Below are 20,820 nucleotides of genomic sequence, written 5' to 3' on the forward strand. Positions count from 1 at the left end.
TCTAACAGCTGGGTTCTTTCTATCATTCTTCAGAAGTTCTCTGGTGACTTCAGCAGGCTTGGAAAGCCAGGGAAGGACACCATCTCCTTCACCCCCATACAGCAGTTCTCCTAGCCCATCCAGGTAAGAAAGACTGTTCAGTGGTGACTATTCAATATTGATTAATTGAACACCCATTGACTTCCAGGAGGGGATTTTACAGATGTTCTGGGCAAGATCCACATCTCTCCTTTAATTAAAGGGTAACAAGAAACACCTAGGAGAAACTCCCCAGCCTTGGGCACTGATCAGTCCCAACTACAGGGCCTGTCTCTTTGGCCCTCAGGAGGGGCCAGGAGAGAATGCAGTAGAGCTGGAATTAACTCTGTTCCCTGGGGGGCCAAGGATTATTCTCAAGCAGAAAGTAAATGTACTGCACTGGCATGTATGTGCTGCTTATCCCCGCTGTGCTCAGGCTGCAGAGGCAGTGAGTATTCCAGCTAAAGACCCTTGCTTCTAAATTCATGTAGTGAATTCAAGTACAACACTTCAGCCAAGGCTGAAACTACTATGGGCTTGAATTACTGGGTAAATGGTGGAGGAGTGTTGCTCATCTCCCCTTGCTGTTGAAGGACAGATCTGGGCCTGCTTAGCTGTTTGTAGTTTGCTTGAAGCTCCAAACAGCTCGTTGCACTATTCTGTATAAAGTAATGCAGGGTACAGGAGTAGGAGTAACAAGTGCAAACAGGCATGGTCATAGGTTTAGTTCCAACTAAACCAGTTGCTATAAACTCAGCTTTGGCGTTCAGAAATGTCGTAGGTGACAGCTGCCCACACACAACAGCCCCAGTTGCCCAGCGCCGCCAGCGGGTCCAGACATATTTATGTTCAGAAGACGTTAATAGTCTGTGGAAGGCAATCCCATTGACTCTAGAGGCTGAAGCTTTAGGGTATGTGCTCAGCTTACGGGGAACTGGTGGTGTTGCTTCCCATCTCATTCTTGCCTACTGGGGAAGCAGGACAGCTTTCGTCTTCTATTCTGTCAATTTGGCACCTGTTGGGGGAGGACAGTTGAAGGGGATTTCACACTGGGAGATTGATGACCTTAAAATCTTTATTAAGAAGAAAATGCAGTCCCAGGCTATGTGTTGAACACACTCGTCACATAAATGGAGCCCAGAAAATGACAAAACATAGCCTCAAAGCATATGAATTTAAAGGAGAAGAATATAGCTCAAAGCCTTGCTGACGTGATCAGATTAATTGGCAAGCACGTACCACAGTGTGGAGTTTAATTGCATGAGGCTTCTTATGCCATCGCCTGCTAAGCTTTTTAACAGCTTATTCCTTAACTGATTCCTTTGCATTCTGGGGATCAGCCTTTATTAAAGGATTTGGCCTTGTTTCTGGACAGCAGTGAGTGGAAATTCGTGGAAGTTGACTACAAATGCTGCCTAATTTTCGCTGTTCATCATTGTCTTCACCAAACTGGCCTCATCGTGTTCTACTGGATCACAAGTTGGCAAGTCGAGGCCAGCGGCTATGATCTAAACATGTTTCTGCTCTTGCTGTCTTTCCTACTCATTCCCAGCAGCTTCTGTGGAGCAGAACCCTCTAGTGCTACTTCCCACTTTTCTATCTGCTTTAAAGAAACATTGAAAAGTTACTTCCTACTCCGTGCAGGATGGGGAATAAGACATAAATAATGAAAGGTTGGAGCAGGCACTCCGAACCAGAGTGTAAAGCATGATCTTTGATCTGCTCCCTGGAAGTGCTTTGAACTGGTGCCACCCGGAATGCCCCAATTATTAACATGGGTTTCAGTGCCCTTCGCTGTAGGTGTCGTGAGGCTCGTTGGTTCAGCACTTGGCTTCACTAGCACAGAGGACTCCTGATTTTCTCTCCGTCTGCTCACTTGCAAGCAGCAGTTCTCCCTTTTGTGTGTGGCTCTAGGCTAGCAAGCAACGCTGGATGCAATCCAACTAGGACAGAAAGCAAAGGCTATTTTAGAGTGGCCAGCAGTGCGTTTTCCTCAGGATACCACGGTACACTCTAGAGCCATTCTCCTTGTTGTTAACTAAGAGCGTAAGGACTAGGCAGAATTAAAATATGCTGACAGTTGATATTTTTTCTTTTTCTTTTTCTTCTTTTTTAAAACACTTCCTTGTTGAAATTGCTTAATAAGTCTAACGAAAGGTACTTCCTTGGATGTATCCCACAGCAATGGATTTAATACCATTTTCAAAGAGCTTTTAATTACTGCCAAGTAATTAAACTCCCTGTCCCTGTTTTATCTCTTGGTCTTTGCAAATTTATGGTCAATTGTATTCTTCAAGGCTTGAGGCCAACTAGCAGGTTTAGTGTATGTCAGCTCACTTGGATGCTTTCTTTTGCAACTTGCACCGTGTGGAGAAACCTGGCTCCTATAAGGATTTGATGTAACTCTTAGGGAGAGAGAGGATCCATTCACCTGAGCACTTTTTTTCCTCCAAAGGATTTTGACCAGATGGAAAAGATGGTGTTTGAAATATATGTTGAAAGTCAGGATACGTACAAAGTTTGATGTTAATACTTGGATTTCTTGGCTAAAGCTCCGTTCGCTTTATGTCTGTCTGACACCACGTCTTACACTAATGGAAGGCAGAGACAGCAAGGCTTCATCTTTCCACTGAGCAATCAGAAACCTTGAATGCCTTTATTTTATGTCAATGGAGAATCAAGGCTTCCATGCTGCCTTTTAGAGACAAACATCAGATTAAGAGTCTGTTCTCTTGGTGGAAGAAATAAGAGCACACAAGGAAGAACATATAGAACTTAAAAAATTAGTAGACATACGGAGACAGGAACGAAGAAATACGAATAACTTTTTGATCTTTCGGCCTCTTCCAGTTGTTACCTTGTGGTGGAGGAGTGTCTCCATGTGCACGGTGTAGAGATCTGCAGACACATTCCTGCAGGTCAGCTTTGTTCAACACTGTCACCGTAAACCACAGAGTACTACTGACCTTCCCCAAAAAGTAAATTCTGGTAATGGGGTGCTTTGAACTGCCAAATAAGTCACAAACTCTTCTCTCTTCCCCTGTGCACACATGTATGTTCTTGCTGAATTAAATACCTCCTTTTCTCTTATGTAAAACACTTCTGCTCTGAGTGTTAGACCCGAAGAAGTGATACTTCAGGCAGACCCAGGCCTGTGTCCTCGATTGACAACAAGGAAGACTGCAGAAGCCTTCGTTACCAATAAGATCTTTCTGTAATTGTGCAACATCCTGCAATTGGTGTTGGCAGTTGTAAATAGCATTGCCATGGCAATTAATCCTAGAATTCTGGAGCTTTTGGGAAAAGATTTTAGGCGGCTGCTTAGTTAAATGTGGTGTTTGCATGGTTTTTGTATAACATGGTTTGTGTATAGTGTGGTGTACAGGCTAAGGGTAACAGGCGAAACTGTCACCTGGGGAATAGATATCAGACGTGAGCTGATTAACCTGCTTGGATGGAACTAGGAAGAAGTCTAAAGTTTGCAGAATGGGCCTGTCCCATTTTGTGTCTGTGATATTCTAGCTGACCTTGATGGGTATGTAGATACCAGCTCCTGTCCCCCAAATTTATTCCCTCCTCAGTTGCCTTCTCCACCCGGTAGTTAACTTGAAAACACTCTGATATACAACCACAAGTTTCTATTCCCTTCATGGCGTGCTGAGACTTTCATGGAGATGCCATTGCTGCAGCAGTGCCTCTGCATGAATTGAAAGTAGCTCTTGGCAGCAAAATCTTTGCTAGTGTCCTTTGTGAGCCACGAGTGTTTAGCCCCTGTTCAATGATGTGCTCTTTGGCTGTGGATCTGAGCTGTTGGAAACTAGGCCAGTTGTGGCCTGAAACAGCAGGGCTCCAATTTTCCTGGAGGGAGTGGTGTGCTTGGGTGTATGTTTTAACTTCAGTCTGTGGGTGGGAATCATGCTGGAAGAAAGGTGCCTGTTTTCAGATGTGTGGTGTCCCTTCCCTTTGATATGACTTTGAACTACCTCCCAGTATAAACCCATAACCCGAGAGCAGCCAAGGGGATGCTCCCTGTGTACAGTTGCTTTACGAAGATAACACCTCCAATTACCTGGCTGAAGGCCCACCCCTTATAAGAAGCTTTCTTTGTGTGTCTCCTTTCAACAGCCGGCCAGGTCAGTTTTCTAGCAGCAAGTACGGACACTCCGTGCCCATTCCGGTCCCAACGCAAATTCATAACTACCGGCGGATTGAGCAGAACCTGCAGTCTCCCAATCAATACTCCTCTCCGCGGTAAGTGCTAGGGCTGGGAGGAGGGGGTAACATCAGGGCAGGGGCTCTTGTATTACAGCTTGGGGGTTGTACCTCTAAAAATTTCCCTGTGCGATGGGCTCTCCCCCTTGCTGTAGGGAGCCAATGTGGTGTGTGTTATGTGGTAACATAGTTTTGGGGCATTTTTATAGCGGTGTTGAGATTTATTTGTTACCACATACTGTAAATTTTGTCTGTGTGCATGTATGTGAGAAAGCTCCCGTCAACTTCCAGTGCAGGCTGAGCCCCTTTGAGTCTGACAGCTTTTCCCATGCCAGCTATGGGTTGGGTGTCCAAGCAGAGAGAACCATCTATCTGGCAGATGCCTTTATAAAAGGAAAAAGTTGAGATAAAAACCTAAAATGATGGGGCTGCAAAACTTACCTGACTTTACCTTAATTGGTTCCTGTAGCTAGTCACACCATAGATGATGTGTCTTACACGAGTCGCATATTAATGCGGTTATGCAGCTGGGACTGATTAAATCATGAGCAATTTATGCCTGTGAGGCAGAGCATGTTTTCTGAAAGCCATCAGGAAGACCCGGATGACAGCCTTCAGCTGTACAGCTGACCTGAGTTCAGTGGTAATGCCTTGTACATCCAAGACTCATAGGGCTTCTCTCTCTTCTCATATATAATTTCTGGTTCTTACAAGTTTGAAATCTGGGTTGACAGGGGCAGCCCAGGTCATAGGCTGGTTGGAAGGAGACTCATACAGGATCTTAAAGAGTGTGTACAGCAGGGGCATTCGAACAGAAGTGTCTATGAGGTATCATGTATTTTTTTAGATGAGTTGCTTTGGTATCTGGATTAGTTAAAGTTTAGATTTCAGAAGTAGGGTAATACCTATGTCAGCCTAAGTTTGGGCTTCAGCCAGCCTAATTCAGGATAAGGTTTATTCAAAGTGAACCCAGAAGTAGAGACACAATATGTTGATATTAATCAGGGATCAGCAGAGAGATTGTTTTGTGCCAGTGTTCCTTTAATACTATTTTTTGTTCACTTCTTCGAGTGTGTGGCAGGTTTTGTGATAAGCCCCCTCCTGTTTCCTTCGTGCCTTGTATTTTTTACAGGAAAACTTGTGGGCCCCATTAGTGTTGGAACTCACAAAAGAGTCGTATAAAGTGATGTATAAAGTGAGAGCTCTAGAAAAGGTGCATTTGGAACTCACAAAAGAGTCCTGGTTATCCACGTGACGTATAAAGTGAGAGCTCTAGAAAAGGTGCACCCAGGCACGCCGTGCCTACCCCAGACCTGGTGATGGGCTGCTGAGTTCAGGTTCACAGCCTGCAGCAACCAGTCAGGGATCAAATTGTCATGTTTTGCTCCTTTTAGTCAGCACTGTGTAATGATGAGATTAGCATCATCCCTCTAGAGGAACTCAAGGAATGGACGCAATCAGATGATTCATGCTCTGCTTTTGGCATCTTCTCAAAATCTCTGGCGTCATGGGTTTTTTCTGCCCCAGGAAGCCATATTTATCTCTCACCATCACTTCCTCTAATCAGCAAATTCAGTAGACACCCTTCAGGAATGGAAGGAGAAATCTTCATCAGGCATTTAATATGTGATTCCACTTTTCCATCAGGTGTATCAAATAGGCCATTACAGCCAAGTGCCTTGTCATGTTTGCCAAGTCATTTGACTACAAACCTTGATGTATGCTCTTGTTTCTGAAAAATTGACCACTGTCATCTGACCGGCTGGTGTATGCCTGTGTAATGTACCTTGTTTGTGGATAGATATGTTGGTTGTTGAGGTGGTAATTATGTGTGCGTACTTTTGGCCACATCACCTGTCCTGCTTGTCTGCTTGCTTGCTTATCCCATGTCTCGTAGGGTGGCATTTGATGTTCCACATCTTTCAGCAGCGGCAGTCAGCTGGTGTTTTTTTCTGCAAGTTCCTGATAGATAATATTCAGCCCTCTGGATGGCTCATATTCTGGAGAGTTAAAAACATGGGGGAGCAGTACTTTCTGCCACTGAACATCTAGGTATCTTTTCACCTTGCCAAGTGTCCATTTCCTTGTTGTATATTCATTTTGCTTCAGGGCCAGGCACTTGATGAGCATTAGGCCTCTGAATCTGGAGCAACCTGAAGAGAAGTGGGTTTTTTAGGCTAAAATTTTAAAGGATTTCCCTTTTTTTGCAAGCATGTGAATATAGTGTGGATTCATTTGGCTGAGAAACGTAGTAACGCATTGAAAATGGTGGTGGTGACGGATCAAACTCTTGTATCTCAACTACTGAAAAAGATTTTTTTTTTTTACTATTTTATTTATTTAATGTATTTTTTTCTGAAACATGGCAAAAAGTAAAGCATATACCTAGTAGTGTTGTTGAGTAGATGTAGTGACACTTCATCAGGATGACTTTGCCATTCCTGGGTAATGGTAGCTAGCCCTGCTTGCACTGCTGAAACCCATATGCCTTTGTTCCTTCTGTTCAGATACATATGGACAGCTTAATGCAGCGTCACTGGGACGGTGGGGTACCTTGGTGATAGCATCTTTCAGTGGCTTGAGCACAGAGGGGTTTTTTCAGCATACTCATTGATTCCTGTCCAGAAAATCACCTACTGCCTGAGACTGATGTTCTTTTAACAAGGGAAAAAATGTTTCCAAACTGAGAGTAGAACGAAGGATTTGATGAAAAGACTGCTTTCTCATATAGAGGAGTGTAATGGGAATCTTGGTGAAGGAGCCTGCAGAGGCAGAATGGCATTTCAGTAGATAGTTTAGGTTGTGTGTTCTTAATGAGTGGTGAAAACATTAAAATATTGAGAAATAATTAATTCATGTACAATAATCCCATCTCTCTCCGAAATGATGGTGTGGCTGTACTCACTTTCCCACTAGTCTAGTTTCCTCTTTTGTTTCATTGGGTAATACTTGAGGTTCCTGCATGTGTGGGCTGTACAAATTAATTTTAACTCCCTAAGGTGAAGCTTCACAAGGAGTTAAAGGAGTTTGGAGCCCAGGCAATTCTGACTGTCCAGCCCAAAAAGAAATCCCTCTGGGTAGTACTGAACTGTTTCAGATCTGACAGTCACATGCTGCTCTGTTTTGCTCTGTAGCTTCTGATTTGAGTCAAAGCTCTGTTGCAGAGCAGTGCCTTTGGCACTGCTTACCTCTGCATCGTACGACCTGCACTCACGGAGCTTTCTACCTAAATGGGTGCTCTGACAAAAGAGCAAGTGGCTCAGCACAGGAGGGACGCTTGAGTAAAGCCCTCTCAGGACATTCTGAAGACACTGCCTAAAGTAAACACCTTGGACATGGCAAGATATCAAGCTCTGTCTTATTTGGGATTGATGTAGATAACTGAAAGCATCTGAAAATGACTACTGAAAAATGACAGGCTTTCCTGCTTACAGCTAAGCTAATCTCGTTCTTTTCATTTGTTTTGCAAAATTTTGTTTGGATTGAAACTCTTGAGAACAAGGATTATCATCTTAATCTGTATTGGTGTAGTCCTAGAACAGTGGGATTTTGATCCAGGATAAACAGTCATGAAGCTCCGCTTCTGTGGAAGTAGCTGTGTGTGTGTGTGTCTGGTGATACTGTTCTCCTTACTCTTCCACACTGGCATCTGGAGTAACATGTGTGCTGCTGTTGTTTCCTGTAAGGTCTGGTACGGTCCGGAGGTCTAGCAGTACAAGCCCTCTTGGTTTTCCTAAAACTGGTGCTTCCCCTCCTTATCCTGGAGAGCATGGATCTGTGCCCGGCTCTAGAAAGCTCTCCTTTGGTGGTGCCAAGCCGTTTATGCCATCACCGCAAGGTAAGATGTCAACTGGCATGTTGCTGCCCTAATAAAATCACGTGCCTCTTTCCTGTAAAGAGGGAGGTTATGACCAGCTGTAGCTGCCAGGTAGTAGGGAATTCAGATTGTTGTGTTCTCCCATGGCTCTTCTCAATAGATTATTTGACAAGTGTTTTGGTCTCAGTAAAATGGAGAGGAAAATACCTATTAGCCCCAGGAGAGGCAAGCTTTGTTTTAGTGTCTGCATCAAACATTTTGCTGCCCTCTGAAGAGGACTTATGTAAGTGCAAAGTGTCTTCTTTTTACTGGCTCGGGTTGGGGTGAGAAAAAATGTAAGCCCATTGTTGTCAGAGCAAAATTCTGACCAGCTTTGGAAGGGCTTGAACTTCACTGTTCAAACTGAAAAGTAGCTGTCTGATTATCTGGTAACCTGATCCAGATGCTAACAAGCAATTCAAGTGGAAAAGGGGTAAGAAAAACCCCAGTGTGCAACTGATGCAATTTGCTGTTTTGTATAAAAGAACAGACTCTGATGTAACTAGCTATTCTATAATCCCTAGTGTCTCCGATCCTGTATTTATTAGTCTCTGCTGGTGGGGAAATGCAGAATATTCATATTCTATTCCTCTGAATTAATATCACTGCAAAGTCAGATTAAAACTGGCTAAACTAATACCAGACAGAGCTTTTTTTCTTCCTTTTACAGGAGTTGTTGACCTTTTCACTACACACCTAGGGCTGAGGAGATGGGAGAGATAACTAGCATCTTTCTATAAAACAGATGATGCATAATGTTGTTATTGCCTATGGAAACTTAATGCTGAATGAACTTTTTTTATTGTGTTCCCTCAAAGTTGGAACAATCCCAGAGCAACCCAGCCAGACTGTTATCCCCTCTTCTCTTGGAGTAGAAGTGAGAAGCCGGATTCCTGTCGCCGGTGCGTTGGTCCTTGCCTTCCTTCATTATTCCTATGGATAAGGCCAGAACCATAGTCTGGTTCAAGGCTGGGTATGGTCCTTCAGCATCTTCTCTTGATGCTTGGCCAGCCAGGATTTCTGCGTGCTGGTAGGAGTCAGGGTTGATCCATTCACGTCCTGTCAGCCAGCCTCTTCCAGTGCTGACAGACCCTGTGTCACAGAAACTCAAATTTGTGACTTTGAAGTCAATGGATTGAGTGAAGGAGAAGCATCTCAAAATCCCCAATTCCTCCTCTGCCAGGTGGCCAGCTTGATGTGTAATTTCCTTGCTGCTGAACTCTGACAGTCAGGGTCCCTTTCTCTGTAAGGGCTGCAATGAAGGAAAAAAGCTACATTTCTATGTCCCTATTGTGCCTGTCTCTTCCTCCAGTAGAGTCAAAACCTGAACAGGCCTAGCAGATTGTGGCACTCATCAGAGTGCCATCCTTAGCCATCCACTGAAGGTTTTGATCTGTAGATGTTTTAGCAGTGGATCGTGGGATCAGGCTGGCTTTTTGTTTTAGAACCAGAAGATGATGTGGTTTGTCACTGTGTTTGGACCCTCCAGGTTCCTCGGTGCCCGAACATTCTCCTCGAGGGATGGGGTCCCGACTCCACAGCGCTCCCAACCTGTCAGATTTGCATAAAAAAAGCAAGCAGCCCTCTGATCCTCTCGTTGCTCACTTCGGTCATACCCCAGTCAGCCAGCCTCTGCAGATTCATGGCTTGCAGCACTGCCGGCAGCTCAGATCCTCACCGAAGCTGTCTGAGTTCATGCAGAGAAGCCCTTTGCCAACTATAATGGGCTCCCCTACAAAGGTATGTCAAGGAGTCTGCTTTTGGGTTTCTCACAGCTTGAGCTATTGGGTTATTTGGGGGTGAACCGCTGCATGATCAGATAACTCTGACCTGGATTTATCACCACTTGTTTGCTTATCTTCAAGGGCTGTTTAGTGATCTGTGTGAAATAGGGTAGTGTCCTAGTTCTTAGTGGACAGATCTCACTTGGCAGCAGTGTTCACCATCTGAGCAGAGTCCGGGGTTTTAAACAGTGAATGAAAGGAGCTGCGCAGATTAGGCAGAAGCGCATTAGTGAACTGCAGTGCCTGGGCTGGTTTGCACACAGCGACTCAGCTTGTGACGCAAGTGTGTGTCCAGTAGGAATCCTCAGCGGAGATGGCAGGCGGTTAAGCAGGTGACAGCCCTGGTGTCTCATGCGAAGCTGGCACAGTGACAGCATTTGCTCTGTGCTTGTGTTAGGCTGCTACAAATTTTCAGTAGAGTTTGTTGTCCTTTCATTTTAGTCTTTCTGGGACTGGGGACAAGTAACTGTATGGGGTAGGATTTCTACCTCTTTATTTCAGGCAGGTTGTTAAGCATGCAATTTAATTCTGATAAACAAATGGAGGGGCGAGGGGAACCTTCCTCCTTCGTTTTAAAGACAGATCTCTGTTTTTTCTGTTCTTAGGCTGTGTCCCCGTTTGAGTTTCCCAAAACCCCAAGTTCCCAGAATCTCCTCACCCTCTTGGCCCATCAGGGGGTCATGATGACTCCGACACGGAACAAGACCTTGCCAGATCTGAAGGAGATGGGTCATTTCCATTGCCAGCAAACTGGCTTGGGATTGAGGCCTGTGGAAGAGATCAAGGGCAGGTGAGCTATAGTCCGCTTTATACATTGGTGCTTCGTTCCCTGATACAGGACGGATGGGGCAAATTTCAAACCCCAGCTAACAGTGAAGTTGTAATGTAGCATCTGTAAACATTCTGTAGTGATCTGCTAGCACCCTTCGGTTGCAAGCAGATATGATGTAGATTTTTAAAGTCTTCTATAGGGGCAGGCCATGGTGTAGATTTTATAAAATGAAAGATTGTCTGCAGCTTCACACTGTGTTTAGTGTCCAGGATTTCATCAAGTGGGGATGCAGGATTTTGTTATTAGACCAAGCTCCCTGCAATTATGCAGATGTGTGCCTTGCTCTTTGTGGAGCCTGTGCCTGTCATGCATGAGAGGGTGTTATGGGTGCTCCTTGTCCATCGAACAGCGGGCACAGGTCTTCAGACCGGAAATCTGTTTGAAAGCCATGTGCTGACTGTCATGAGCATTGGAGGATACAAAGTCACTCAGGTGTTAGTGTTAAGTTTTTCTTACATGCCTCTCTGCAGTCTGCAGCTTTCTCCAGTGACCTGGAGGAGTCCTCTCATACTAATTTCCATATCTTGCATCAAAGAAAACTTGTCTTGTAATAATGCTGTATCAGTACTGCACTATGGTGCAGTTAGCCACCGTAGTTGTCTGCTTTATACAAATAGCAGGAAGTGCTTCAGATGCTCTGTTGAAAGAGGAAGAGTAGTTATTCCAGCTCCAGACTGTTTGCTGTGTAGTGTTAAGTGGTTGTGGACCAGGAATGGCATAAACTGAGTGGAGGTTGGTTGAAACCTTGCACTTGTTGACTCTCTGCATCATGTTGTATGTCCTCTTTTTAGATCTCTGAGCACAGGCAGGCTCACTGACCTGCTTCTGAAGGCAGCCTTTGGGGCACAGATCTCGGAAGCTGGCAGCAGCGACAGCCTGAACAATGAGAAGCCAATGGAAATTGCAGGTAGGTGGGGAGGCCAGGCAGATCTGGCAGGATGTCCTGGGTTGGGGCGAACGGTTTGCCTGCATGCCTTCTACAAATGGGAGACTGCTTTTCTGATGGCTTTTGGCAAAGGAAGTGACTGCCGTGTGTGAGGAGTGTCGTGATGTTTGCTTTCTTTTGTGGAGTGCTCAAAGGTCTGTGGGCTACGCGTGCTGTGTAACTGCTGGCTAGTGGCGTGATTTTTGTAGGCAGGGCTTCCTCTTTTGGCCCCTTCTGAATGTGATAATGTGGAAGTGGGGACTCTCTGCCAGGCAGTTTGAATATGAATGGCTCTGCAAGGGTGGGTCTTCCTGGGCTTGCAGGTTGGGAAGCGAGGAGGGGAGAACAGCTGCAGCAATGTGTAATGCTGCCCAGGCTCGTGTCCTGTAGTCCATGCCAGCCTGGCCCGGTCGTGTTCTCAGGGGATGCCTCCAAAGGGAGCGCTGGCCTGTGCTGGTAACCACTGTCTCCCAGGAGAGTCTGCAGGAACATAAAACTGCTGGGTGAGGCACACCATGCTCTGAGAAACTTTCCTGTAATGCCAGTCTGCACCTTTCAACTGTCTCCCCAGCTCCCTCAGGTGCTTACGGAGGGACCCTGCACTCTGGTGCCCGGGCTGGGGGGTCTGCCAGCCCATCCCCAGTGATTTTTACTGTCGGATCCCCTCCCAGTGGAACAACCCCCCCACAGACCACGAGGACCAGGATGTTTTCAGGTAAAGGGCTGATACCTACCTGCCTGTTCCAGTGGGAATGCCCGGGGGCAGAGCGATGTGTTGAATTCCTTGCTGCTGAACACTGGTGGTGGCAGAGGGCTGCTCAGAGCACAGTCCGTAGAGCTCAGCTGGTCTAAAGGCCTTTGAGGTTCTCGTGCTGGCTCCTACCAACCCCAGTTATTGCCGATAACTGTTTGCACTGGCACAAGGACTAATGCCAGATAGTGGTTTTCCAGTACAGGCAAACTCTTCTTTTACTTCATTGCTCTCTGCTTCAGGAATAATGCTGCAGCTGTTTGTAGACCCACTGTTGCTGATAGGTCAACAAATGTAAAGATTGTGTTGTGTTCTGATCATTTTCCCCATGGGTTTTGGATGAGCTATAAAAGATGAGCGTGACCATCCGTGCCCAACAATTTCAGTGCATGAGTACCATTAGGAAAGGGCTCTGTATGCAAAATTATTAGTGGTGTTACTTATGCTTTGAGCTGCTTAAGTAGGAAATGGGGAAATGCACTCCTGCTTTACAGATACGTCTTTTAAGATGCCAGTGCTCTGGCCTCCTCAGCCAACAGTTGAGGCTGTGTTAATTGGCCCTTTTGGGATAGTGTGTCTGGGAGCTGGAGTCTCTGATCAGTTTAAGAAAATATTTGGACACTTTTTATTTGCATTTTTGGCTTGTTTGGGTTCTCGTCTTGGCTGTTCCTCATCTGAATGTAGTCGACTTTGTTGTTCTTAATTACTTCAGGGAAGGTTTGGATGTAACCATGAATGCTTGACTGGGATGGGGGGTACACATCGGCTTAGTTCCTGGGTATGGCTTGCATTTCCATCATAACTAAAACCACTCACATCCTTGATTGTCTGGAAAGTTGGGACCATAATCCTTTCTTTGTCTCGTCTGTTTGGAGGGTAAGCTCTGTAGGGCAGAGATTCTTACAAAGTGTCTGACAGGCCTGTAGCACAATGGGGTTACTATGCTGTCTACAGCCTCTAGCTACTACTGAAATGTTATGAATAGAGAATTCAGACTTCCTGTATTGCTTTTGTGGGGATAATAGCAATTTGGAAGCAGATCCAAGCACCAGTTCTTAGCGGGTTGATATTTGCATGCTTAAGGGTCTGCCGGACAGTCAGGATCTCAGACGGGATGCCTGGAAGAGAAGGCTGTTGAATAGTGAACCACCAACACATGCACAGCATTAGGTCAAGGCGGTCAAAGCAATGCTGATTGACAAGCTTTGTTTATTAGGTTTTGTGCAGTAACTCCTTATGTTATAGTTAACGCAAAAAGTTAATAGTGAAAAGGGGAGCTTTGCAAGCAGAAACTCTGCAGCCCAAGTGCTTGAAAAGGCCATGAGTAAGATCACTTGACAGACATAAAGGCAGAGCCTTTTCATAAGTCGTAACAATTTCTGCAAAGAGCCTCTTGGAATTACAGGGTGATATTGTTGGTCCTTTCCTCGCTCTGAAAGATCTGGAAATACTCTGCCAGTCTTTGATGATCCACTTAACTTTGAAGCATAGCTGCCAATAGGGAGAGGCTTTGGGAGGAGAGGAGACTGTGCCTCTCTGCAGATCAGTTGTGCGTTGTATTGCTGAACCTTTTGAAGGCAGAGTAGGGCAGCAAATTAAATTCATGGGTAGAAGAGAAACATCTCCCTCCAAAGGATCAGTGACAGTGGAGAATATCGCCTTGGTAGAATTAGCAGAGTGTTGTAGCTGGTATTGGCATCCCCCCATCAAACAGAATATATCCCACTGTGGCAATGTGTCAGGGGATACGAAGCCCTCTGGAAGTGGTGAATGTATTATGAATACCCTGAGACAGAAACTCCTTTTGAAGTGTCCATCTTTTATATGCAATGTGCTCTTAGGGTGGATTCAGTGATCAAGAAGGGGAAAAGGCGATGGTGAGGAAATTGTGAGGACACCATACTTACAGGGTCTCCTGAATCCTGAGGTTAGCATCTTGACTCAGCTGAAATCACTTACTCTCTGCCCAGCCTCCTATTTGTAAAGAGGGGGAAGCAGAAGTGCAGGGCATATAATGGAAAGTTCTCTTGGTTTGCATGTAAGTGGTTGATGTTTTAAAACCATGATCAAAACCTCACTTACCAGAGGTGCTCATTCAGTGATAGTGGTAGTGTAAAAGCTAGGGAAGCAGGGCTCAAACCATGCTGATCCATGGTGGTGTATGATAAAAATCAGCCCAAGATATTGTGGTAGGATTCAGGAAGGGTTTGGACAAAAAAGAAAAAGAGTACTTCTGAATTGTCTCCATAAATGACAGACATTCTGGAAGGCGCATTAAATCTGCTTGAGCTTGTAAGCTGGTCTACCTGAGTCGCTAAGGAGCTTATGTTGGGGAGTGGTTATTCTGCGTCAAGAGTCCTTGCATCTTCCTCCAAAGTACCTGTTGCTGGCTCCTATCAGATCCAGGATCCTGGATCATACAGGATTGTCCCCTCTGCTGGGTGAGGAATACCTGGCCTATTAATATCTTCAGTAATTCCTTTGCCTATTTTTCTTCTCAGTGGGGTCTTCCAGCTCTCTCAGTTCTGGAGGCTCGTTCACCGGCAGGCACTTGGCAGTGGGAACTGGTGGGGATGCTGTGGAAGGCCCCTCAAGTCTCCGGTACGCTTTTGCTGATCCAATCACCGCCAACCTGGAAGGTGCTGTTACATTCGAGGCACCAGAGTTACCCGAAGAGACGCTCATGGAGGTGGGTATATCCCAGGGACTTGTTAGGGGCAAAGGCCGGGGGAATAAAAGTAAAGCAAATCCAGAGGTCAGATGACTCCATGTTTGCAGCCCAAGGGGGTTGCTTCCAAAGATGGAGCAAACTGGTTTCAAGAGAGCAAGGCCAGTGCAGTGCTCAGAAAGTCCAGGGCATATTTAGCACAGTGACTTTTGAGTCTGCTACCATGCTGTTTAGTCCATGAGACAGCCCATGACTGGGGTTAAAATTCACCATTTCCAAAGCTGAAATTGCAGGTTGGGAACATCAGTTATCTGATCCATTCTATATTAACGGTTTCTGAAGAAAACCTGGGTGCTTTGGGCCTTTTCCCTTTTAAAAGGCTCAACATTAGTAATAGCTGATTTGAGAGTGCGAGTAGCTTAGTGTATCAAATGACTGCCTGCAGCATGCACCTGGGGAGTCAGGCAGTGATACGGCCTCTGCTGAAAGTATCTGGAAAAAAGTAAACCTGACACTTCTGTCACTGATGGGGGCAGGGGGACACCGTGTTCTGCACCAGAACAGCTGAACCAGATTGTCGAGCTGAAAGGCTGCCAGGCTCCCCTTCTCTGCAGACTGAAGACAGGCAAATGCTTTTGTAGCTGAGATATATTTGAAATGTAGGTCAGGCTGCCCATTTGCAGTAGAGGTGGGAAGCAGATTCAGTCACAGTTTCAGCTCTGCTTGTGCTACCTCCTTGGACTGGGGAAGGCTCTTTGTATCTGAATTTTGCTGGTGTTGCTAAAAACCCCTAGATAGCCGCAGAGAGATGCATACATTGTTTTAAGGATGTAGGTTTGCTCTTCTACTTCAGATTTTATTTAGCTCATTTTTTGTCACTTACGCGTTGAATTGCATTCATTTGCTTAATTACCTGCAGAGCCACAGGGCTAGGACTTTCAGCATTGATGTGATTGCAATAGTAGCGAGTTTAACTGGGCATCCTACCTGTGTGAGGTCCCAGAAGTATTGCACCCTGCCAGCTGCCACCACTTCGGACACTGGTCTGAAGAGAAGTGTCCTAAGGAAGTATCAACTTGATCTTGTTACTAGCACTCAGCTTCTGTCTGTAATGAGTCATTTGGGTTCAGTCATCATTTCTGCTGAGCACAGTAATCCATTTGCATGTCACAAAACCTTTACAGCATATTTTGAGACCCCTTTGTGCTCTGCGGAGTTGGCCAGAATGCAAACCTGGCAGACTTTCTGATTTCTGCTGATACTTCCAGGGCATTGAAATCTTGTTTATCTTGAGCAAAGCTGTTGCATTCAGATGGGTGGTTCTTCCATCTTTTGTAAAATTTTCTTTAGGTGCAGACAAGGCAAATTGAAGGCTGGGTTTTAGTTTCTTTTGCAGTGCTTTAAAAACACAATACAGAGATGGCTATGGAAGGAAAGACTCTTGTGATGCCAAATGAGGCCACAAATGCCAGCATAATTAACAGAAGCTGACTGTATAAGCAGAGAGGAAGGACTGTGCGTTGGTTAGAGATACCAAGCTGAGACCTGCGAGATCTCAGCAGTTTCCTGCTCTGCCACAAAATTCTTGTGTGACTCGGCAATTACTTAATCTCCAAGTTCCTCCTCTGCTTTTAAAGAAAATAGAGGAAGATGAAGATAACACTTCCTTACCATACTGGACTGTCCGGGTGGCAAGATAGTGGGAGGAGAGATTCATATTTCAGATAGTCAAAGCTGCCTTAGCAACAAAGTGCCTGAGCCAGAGAATGAAAAACAAAAACTTGCAGAACTTGAGCATGGGGGTTTTTTTGATAAATTCATGTAGGAAACATCCTTACCAGCCCCCTTTGAGAGAACTGAGCCATGGAATATTTGAAGATCAAGCAGGTTAGCCACTTCTCGACAGAGAGAGTACGAACAATGGAGTTGCATCTGATCCAGGCAGCAATTCATTTTGTAGACCCACAAGCATTCAGTTTTTCCGCAAATACTAACTTCCCAAAAATGCTTGCAGTGACTTGAGTAACGCAGCTTCCCAGAAATGGGATAATCCCCTTTGATCTGTAATAGCAGAGGAAAAGCTACTTTGAAATGAATGTAGCACTTAGTGTGAGAGGCTCTCTTCCCTCACTAGCTGGACAGGAGTTGCATATAAAAGGTTGTCCTTGCTGTCTCTTCAGAGAACCTCAACCAGGGCTCACTGCACTGAACTGGGAGGATATAAAGACCAAGGGCTAAGTGAGGGCTGGGCTGTAGGGTGGGACACACTTTCTTTGCAGTTTTCTGTGGCGTAGGAGGTTGTCACTTTCATGAAATCCACACCCACTTTGAGTTTTGTACCAGCATTGCTGTGGTGGGAACCAGAGCTGGGCCCATGGTGCAGGTGGTCTCTCCCCCTTCCTGGCTGACTTCTGAAAGAGTCCCACAGAGCTGGGATCCTCCTTGGGAAGGGGGCATGTAATTTTGGAGCAAGTCTCACCAGCTTCTCCAGGGAGCTGCCTGGAAAATTCTGGCCCCAGGGCTGTTGCTTGCTGCTATTACTGTGGAGGAGGAACTGGTGCGGTGTGCAGGCTCGAGGCTGATTTTGTCTGTCCCTGCCCAAAGCAGAGGTGTAGGGGGGTTTGGGGCTCAGGTGTTATTTCTGTAAGCTGGGATGAGTTGCTGGCACAGCTCTAGGTGAGCAGCCCTCCCTGGCACGGCCGCTTTCCCTCTGTAACCCCCACCTTGGCATCCCTTCAACAGCAAGAGCACACTGACATCCTGCGCAGCCTCCGCTTCACGCTGGCCTTTGTCCACTACGTGATGGAAATTGCCGCCCTTAAAGGCAGCTCCAGCGAGATGAGCAGTTCAGTGACATCTGAGTATCAGCTCCAGGAGAGTGTGGTGGCCGACCAGATCAGCCTCCTCAGCCGGGAGTGGAGGTAAGGACCGAGAAGAGAGCTGGCTAGCTCCCACGTCTTCTGTCACTCCCTCCCACCCTGCGTATTACGTACCAGAGGTCCTTCGGGACACTTACCACTGTCCCATCGATCTATTTGCATTGCAATGTGTTTTCTTTGCAGCTATGCAGAGCAGCTCGTGCTGTATCTGAAAGTAGCGGAGCTTCTGTCCTCGGGGCTGCAGATGGCCATAGAGCAGATCAAAGCTGGCAAGCTGTGCCTCTCCTCCACTGTCAAGCAAGGTAAGGGGCTGCTGGGCACACGGCACAAAGGACTCGCCTGGAATGGAAGTATTAAAAGTATCGCAAAGGGTATGGAGGGGGTTGAGTGAGCGTGAACCGCCACCGGTGTGCCCAGGGGCTTATTTCTTATTGTCCCCTTGCACAGCCGGGTCTTTTTTATTTGCACTGAGGGGAATGTTCCTCTCTTCACATTGACTTTAGGTCTCAAAACTCCTGCTCATGCCCCTGTGAGAATCTTCAGCACTAATTAGTGAGAGGGGAATGTATCTTATCTGATTCCTTGTCCGTCTCTATCTCAGGTGCTTATTTGTACTTGACGTAAGTCCAACTTAATTACACAGTGCATGTCCTAGGAAGTGCTTACTTGGCAAATGGAGACCTGTCTCGGCAGTGATGATTTTAAGTGAAACAAAAACACAGGAAGTAAAATACTGGTAATGCCAGAATCACTTCTTTGCTAGTGTTATGGGCCTTACATTTGCATCTGACTGGCTGGCTTGTGATGTGAGCTGGCTGTGATTCAGTGATTAGAAAAAATAATTTTAAAACTACCATTGTAATATTACTGAGGGAGCTTTTTGAAGCACTTGGAGTACTTGACCCATCAGCCACCTTCCCCAAGAGCTTAGCCTTTGAAAGTACTCATATTGCCTTGGGATGAGGTGTAAAAAAAACCAAAAAACAAAAAAAAACCCCAAACCAAACAAGAAGTTAAATACAATGAGCACACATACGTTGTAGCAGTCAATATGGAGCAAGATACACAGGTTTAGCTACACATCTTCCACAAGTTCAGGCTAACAGGAAAGTTGTCATAACCCAGATAAATTACTCCTTTTCAGGGCAGATTGCAACTTAGATTCATAGTGTAATTTGTCCTTCAGAGTGTGGGAATAGGGCAAGGCTGTCTTTTCTTATTTCTCTCCCCCAAAAATACTGCTCCCTTGAGGTTTTCCGTGGCACAGTGAGGACAGGAAGGTTTTCAAGGTGCTTGTGTCCCATGTATATGGAAAAAGCAGGGAAGCACGACAAGACACTGCCCTGGAGTGTCCTTGGGCAGTGTGTGCCAGGCAGGGTCCCTACCCACAGCCATCCTCTTTTTCCTGATAATTTGAGCACAGTTCAGAGCTCTGATTGAATTCCATGGAGGAGGATATTGCTGTATTTGTGTGTTGTTTTGGTTTTTAAATAGTCTCTCTTGACTTTCTTCTCATAGTGTTTTTCATTTCACCCTCCTGATGTCACCCATGAGCACTGGGGTTCCCACTCCCTCTCAAATTCCTTCTGAGCAAGGGTAATCTGACAGCCTGACTCTGACAGGGTTACATTTTTGTGCGTCGGTTCTTTTATCTGATGAAGAGTTACAGTGCCTTTCTTCCTGGAGGCAGTCTCTTCTCTGGCTCTCTGCTCTTTTGTCTCTGCATGGGAAGGCTAGATGTAGTTGCAAGGCCTGGCTGTCATGTGAGGTTGCCCCTCTGCATCGTAGCTGAGAGGCTGGTTCATGGTATGGGTTAATTTGCCTCCTCCAGGAGCAAATCATGCAGCGTGGATATTTTCAAATGTGCACATAGCAGTTAATAGTCATCAGATGTTGGTGGGAGTTTGTATTCAGTACATGTCATGCTACTAGGGAGACTCAAGCCTGTGGCATCGTTTGCTCTTTTGGATTGTTATTTAATTCCTCAGAATCATATTTGATTCCTGATTCTCTGTCCCATAACCTTTCCGTACGAGCTGCTGTGGTTCAGGAAAGGAGGTGGCCTTTCACAGGCATCAGTGTCTTTTCTTTCTGGGACAGCAGAGTCCCAAGAGAGAGATTCCCTTGCTTAGTCAGTGCTGCTCATCCACACTCAGCTCCAACAGCTACCACTTGCAAGTCACGTACTTCATGGCACGTCATCACCCATCAAGTAGCAGAAGCTTTGTATCTGGCACGTCTGTTGCTTCTGGTGGTGCGTGAGACATCTTGCATGGTGCAAACTGCTCTCTGCCTTGTGGCAGCTGAAGGAAACAAAAATAGACCTGGCCTCAGGTGAACTAGGCATATGTGTAGGCGTTGCCACGTGCAGGCTTATAACTGGTGAAGGTGACATGCAGGCTTATAACTGGTGAAGGTGACAGAGGGAAGGAAAAAAACCCTGTTGGTGCAGCAAGTACTTTCCTGACAGTCTTTTGGCTTTAACATAATCCCGTTGTCTTGAAGTTACTCATTTGGGGTCCTGTGCATGGAGATTGGGAGGCACAGGGAGAACTGGAAGTAGCGCCTAAAGTGTTTCTTTCCTTTACTCTAGTTGTGAAGAAGCTGAATGAGCTTTATAAATCCAGTGTATCATCCTGCCACTGCCTCAACATGAGACTCCAGAGGTTTTTCTTGGACAAACAGAAACTCATGGATCGGATCAACAGCATCACCGCAGAGAAGCTCATCTTCAGCTATGCTGTGCAAATGGTAATAACCATACAGTGCCTGGGAGCAGGGTTAGCACAGAGCCAGTGTCGGGCATTAACGGTTCCTGCTGGTGGCCTTAGCAGATGGTTTTACTCATGATGCTCTGTGCAGCCTCTGGAGGCTGCGCGAGGGAGGTGTTCCTGC

General features: G+C 45.9%; 1 protein-coding gene across 1 annotated transcript in view; it reads left to right on the plus strand.

Annotated features, from left to right (window-relative positions):
- ULK1 (unc-51 like autophagy activating kinase 1) overlaps positions 1-20,820 on the plus strand; it is a 79,987-nt gene that overhangs the window by 56,491 nt on the left and 2,676 nt on the right. The window contains exons 14-25 of the mRNA XM_009574698.1: positions 34-123; positions 4,144-4,269; positions 7,917-8,068; positions 8,905-8,988; positions 9,576-9,826; positions 10,476-10,660; positions 11,494-11,609; positions 12,199-12,342; positions 14,880-15,067; positions 17,789-17,967; positions 18,109-18,227; positions 20,519-20,676. Of these exons, the coding sequence (XP_009572993.1) occupies positions 34-123; positions 4,144-4,269; positions 7,917-8,068; positions 8,905-8,988; positions 9,576-9,826; positions 10,476-10,660; positions 11,494-11,609; positions 12,199-12,342; positions 14,880-15,067; positions 17,789-17,967; positions 18,109-18,227; positions 20,519-20,676 (1,792 nt within the window). The remainder of the gene's footprint in view (positions 1-33; positions 124-4,143; positions 4,270-7,916; positions 8,069-8,904; positions 8,989-9,575; positions 9,827-10,475; positions 10,661-11,493; positions 11,610-12,198; positions 12,343-14,879; positions 15,068-17,788; positions 17,968-18,108; positions 18,228-20,518; positions 20,677-20,820) is intronic.

Source organism: Fulmarus glacialis, unplaced genomic scaffold (assembly GCF_000690835.1).
Source record: "Fulmarus glacialis isolate BGI_N327 unplaced genomic scaffold, ASM69083v1 scaffold11623, whole genome shotgun sequence".
Taxonomy (NCBI): domain Eukaryota; kingdom Metazoa; phylum Chordata; class Aves; order Procellariiformes; family Procellariidae; genus Fulmarus; species Fulmarus glacialis.